The 4,336-nt window shown below is 47.5% G+C and overlaps 1 protein-coding gene across 2 annotated transcripts; it reads right to left on the bottom strand.

Annotated features, from left to right (window-relative positions):
• Positions 1-470: 470 nt before the first annotated feature.
• On the bottom strand, positions 471-3,840 carry atpaf1 (ATP synthase mitochondrial F1 complex assembly factor 1). 2 transcript variants are annotated; one of them, XM_068319458.1, is made up of 9 exons: positions 3,626-3,840; positions 3,182-3,290; positions 1,843-1,902; positions 1,677-1,739; positions 1,549-1,599; positions 1,265-1,312; positions 1,074-1,169; positions 860-967; positions 471-749 (listed from the first exon to the last, which is right to left on the bottom strand). In XM_068319458.1, exons 1-9 carry the CDS (start codon positions 3,838-3,840, stop codon positions 567-569), a joined length of 933 nt encoding a protein of 310 aa, XP_068175559.1. In that variant the 3' UTR covers positions 471-566. The 2 variants fall into 2 exon arrangements, with proteins under 2 accessions (XP_068175559.1, XP_068175560.1); XM_068319459.1 differs by lacking the exon at positions 1,677-1,739 and having other exon boundaries at positions 3,626-3,832.
• Between the last annotated feature and the right edge of the window lie 496 nt (positions 3,841-4,336).

Below are 4,336 nucleotides of genomic sequence, written 5' to 3'. Positions count from 1 at the left end.
TATAGTTCAAACATTTTCTGTGCATTAAATTATTTCTGATTCAATCCTGATATCAGATGAAAGTTTTAAGAGGATCAAACTTTTAGAGGCACAGTCTGAGCAGAGTTTCTGTCCTTCCTGCTCCCTGAGGAACACCTTTTCTTCTCCTTCGCCTCACCTGTACAAGACTCCAGTGCAACGCCCTCATCTTCATCATCAGGTCAAACATCCAGGAGATTCTTTGAATTCGACAAAAAAGACGTAAATAATTCTCTTGACACTTAAAGAGTTAAAGTGTTTACTTCACAACAACTCCAGACCAACGATGCTTTTCCAAGAAACAGAAGAAGAACCATTGAAACACTTTAACTGGAGGATGTGGGCTTGTTGGGGTTCATTATGTTTATTCTATATATTAAAAGTCTTCCTCCTCCAAAGTCATTCGTAACGGAAGCGGCGACTCTTCTTCTGTGGTGAGAAGCTCCTGTAAACCGTTCTGCTTCATGCAGGACGATGAACGCAGGACCTGAACAAACACAGTCTTAAATGAGACCGGAGGGTCCCGGGGCCCCCCCCATTCAGTCCTCCTACGACCCTGTGGGGGCCACTGCTGGCCCCAGGCCGCTCTGCTCCAGCTCCGCCACCACAGACATGTGCTTGAAGTCTGCAGGATGGTGGTTAAACGTCTCCACCAATCGGTACGTCTCCTCCCTCCGCGTGCCGTAGAACAGCTGCACCTGATTGGCCAAGCACTGAGCCTGATGGACGGTCTGAGGGGAGGGGGGGGGGCAGACAGTCAGCCAATGAAGGAGTCAGGTGTCTTGCCAATACTATGTAGACACCTGACTGTAACGTGAGTAGGGGCAGGAGGGGGACTTACGATGAACTTGGGGTCCATCTCGGCCGTCATGAGGACCACGCCCTTGTCCTGCTTCAGGTCTGGGTAGTGGTAGAGGATCAGCTGACTGGGGGCATTCTCCCCCAGCGTCTGAGGGCAGAGGAGATGTGGTTAAAAAGGCCCGAATGAGCTGCGCATGCAGCGCCACCAGCCGCCAGCAGGGGGCGCCGGAGCCCCGCCCACGATCACGGCTCACCTGCACGTTAATGAGGGAGGTGAAGTGCAGCTCGTGTCCGGACCACTGACCCACGAAGAACTCGTAACCGTCCTTCTGAGGCAACGCGTAGAGGAACTGAGGGCGACAGGAGAACACGTCCTGATTGGCTGATACCCACACAGGAAGTGGGGAGGAACCAGTTGGTTCTACTGGGCCAGCAGGGTTCTTACCATCTGACAGGTCTGGGATCTGCTGAAGATCAAGTCGTACATCTGTGCCTGAAAAAGAGGGGACAGCGGCGTCAGAGCGACGGCGCCGGTCGTTCACACTCCGACCACTGGGTGGCAACGTTGCAGTTTTTTTTTTTAACTATTTGATTCTTCTTCTGTAACTCAATCTCAACCGAAACAGGAAGTGCTAAACGCACAAATATAGACCTTAAACCAATCACATGAGCCATAACCAGCGGTACCTAACCACAGCTCTGTGAGTCACACGGGGGGGAGGAGCTTACCGGGATGGCGGCGCTGACGGTGTCTTTGGTGGAATAAAACTTCGTCCAGAGCTGAGAGGAGAAAACAAAAGTTTCTAGTAGGAAGAGTAAAGAAGCGACACCCGGCGGCGAAAGCCGACCACACCCACCTCGGTGATCTCCTCCCCCGTCTTCTCCTGGATCATCTCCAGGTTGAGGATGGAGCCCAGCGTCTGGAGGTCACATGACCACCACCATCATCATCATCATCATCATCATCATCATCATCATCATCAGTGAAAACAAGCGTTTGATTTTCATCTCCACTCGCCTCACCTTGTTCTTCGTGAAAGCCGCTGAAGCTCCGCCCACCGCCATCCTGTCCTTCCTGTCCAGCTGGAAAACATGACAACACCACCAGGACAAACATTCCTTCTTTAATTACTCTTCATTATGTAGATCACATGTGTCAAACTCAAGGCCCCGGGGCCAAATGTGGCCCTCCACATCATTTTATGTGGCCCGCGAGAGCATTAAAGGTCAGAGAGTCTAAAAACACGTAGGTCAAAAGTGTGCTTTGACCAAAGACGAAGTTTCCCCACAAAGTTTTGGACAAAGTTAATGTCCTAACTGATGTCTAATGTTATTTTTCTTTATTGATTGATAGTTTGATCTACAAAAACACAATGCAGCTCCCTCTGGCCTTCTCTGTACTTCTCTATCAACATCCTCAAAGCAAATACTGCATCTGTAGTACTCTGTTTTGGCATGAAACCATACTGCTGCTCACAAATGTTCACTTCTGCCCTTAGTCTAGCTTCCACTACTCTCTCCCATACCTTCATTGTATGTCTCATCAGCTTTATTCCTCTGTAGTTGCCACAACTCTGCACATCTCCCTTGTTCTTAAAAATGGGCACCAGCACACTTCTCCTCCATTCCTCAGGCATCTTCTCACTATCTAAGATCCTGTTGAACAACCCAGTCAGAAACTCTACCGCCACCTCTCCTAGACACTTCCATACGTCTACAGGTATATCATCAGGACCGACTGCCTTTCCACTCTTCATCCTCTTCAATGCCCTCCTCACTTCATCCTGACTAATCTTTGCTACTTCCTGGTCCACAACAGTCACCTCTTCTAGTCTTTGTTCTCTCTCATTTTCCACGTTCATCAACTCTTCAAAGTACTCTTTCCATCTTCCCATCACACTGCTGGCACCTGTCAATAGACTTCCATCCCTATCCTTAATCACCCTAACCTGCTGCACGTCCTTCCCATCTCTATCTCTCTGTCTTGCCAACCGGTATAGATCAGTCTCTCCCTCCTTACTGTCCAACCTAGCATACAAGTCATCATAAGCTTCTTGTTTGGCCTTTGCTACCTCTACCTTCACCTTACGCTGCATCTCCCTGTACTCCTGTCTACTCTCCTCAGTCCTCTCAGTGTCCCACTTCTTCTTAGCTAACCTCTTTCTCTGTATACACTCCTGTACCTCCTCATTCCACCACCAAGTCTCCTTATCTACTTTCCTTCCAGATGACACACCAAGTACTCTCCTACCTGTCTCCCTGATCACATTAGCTGTAGTTGTCCAGTCATCTGGAAGCACCTCCTGACCCCCCAGGGCCTGTCTTAACTCCTTCCTAAAAGTCATGCAACATGCAACGTTACCTCTTCCTCCATGAGCCGCATGAACTCCTCCTGCTTCGACGCCCCCAGGAACTCCTTCTGGGCTTCATGTCGTTTCTCCAGCCGGAACTCGAACTCTTTTGGTCTGGTGCTGGAAATACCAGAAAACACCAAACACTCCTTTAGGTCAAGGTCAAGGCGCAGATTCCATAGAATAATCCAGATATTTACTGACGGACTAAACGTTGATTTCCGCTTCCTGTGACGCTCCGATAAACATTTGTTAGGTTCGATTTCCTGAAACATGAAAAATTCTACGATTTTGCCGAAAGCCGAAAACATCTTAAAGTCATTAGATTTTAAATTAAGTATTTTTCACAATTCTACATCGAATTTAATCCGGTTTAAAAGCGTTTCGAATTTAAAATATCGGACTTTCCTAAAGGACTTCCGGACATGTCGCTGCTAGCTGCGTTAGCCGCTAACCTGCGTAGCTTCTGGATCTTGTCCTGGTATTTCTTAAAGAACGGGTTCTCCTCCATTTCCGGTTCCTTCCGCACGGAGAACGCCCGGAACTGCGCCGGTACCAGCCCGGGGATCAGCGTCCGAATGCCGGGAGCCCTGACCGCTATCATCCCCCGGTACCAACAGGACATCTGCAGCAGGGCGGCCGCCATCTTCCCATCGCTCCCGTCCAACATCAATGTGGTTCCGACGGGAAACGAGTTTGATGTTTAGTTCCGGCCGAATTATTTGACCTGAGGCGTCGCGTTACGAATTTAATAATATAAATTTAAAACAAAATAAAGGCTTTTTTCATGAAAATTAAGGCTGATAAAAATATAAGATTAAATTTTTTTTAAAAACTAGTTATATAAAATAAATGTATTTTTATGAATATAAAAGTTTCATCATTTAATTATAAATCTGTAGTTTTTCCCCATTTACTGTTTGTGTTGTTTGTAAGTAATCTAAACAACAGCGGGGTGTGGAAACAGCCGACCATGACGTCACAGACAAAGAAACACTCATCTTTGAAGCTGTTAACCAATTGGATAAATTATTTTCACATCAGGAACCCAGAAAATAAACCTGAGTCCGATCTGATCTCAGGTCAGTTTGGATCGTGATTTATTAGAATCTGACCCGGATCAGGGTCACACTCTGGTGTGTTCTGGATGTGAACCACTGGAGGTC

Source organism: Antennarius striatus, chromosome 7, assembly GCF_040054535.1.
Source record: "Antennarius striatus isolate MH-2024 chromosome 7, ASM4005453v1, whole genome shotgun sequence".
Taxonomy (NCBI): domain Eukaryota; kingdom Metazoa; phylum Chordata; class Actinopteri; order Lophiiformes; family Antennariidae; genus Antennarius; species Antennarius striatus.
This window is presented reverse-complemented; position numbering and strand designations above follow the sequence as displayed.

Bases quoted from the DNA above. Each gene is read 5' to 3' on its own strand.
- atpaf1 (XM_068319458.1), bottom strand. From the start codon at position 3,840: ATGTTGGACGGGAGCGATGGGAAGATGGCGGCCGCCCTGCTGCAGATG. The intron at 1,600-1,676 runs GTGGGTGTGGTC...TTCTCCTCTCAG, and splicing joins CGGGGGAGGAGATCACCGAG to CTCTGGACGAAGTTTTATTC. The intron at 1,170-1,264 runs GTAAGAACCCTG...TGTCGCCCTCAG, and splicing joins GATCCCAGACCTGTCAGATG to TTCCTCTACGCGTTGCCTCA.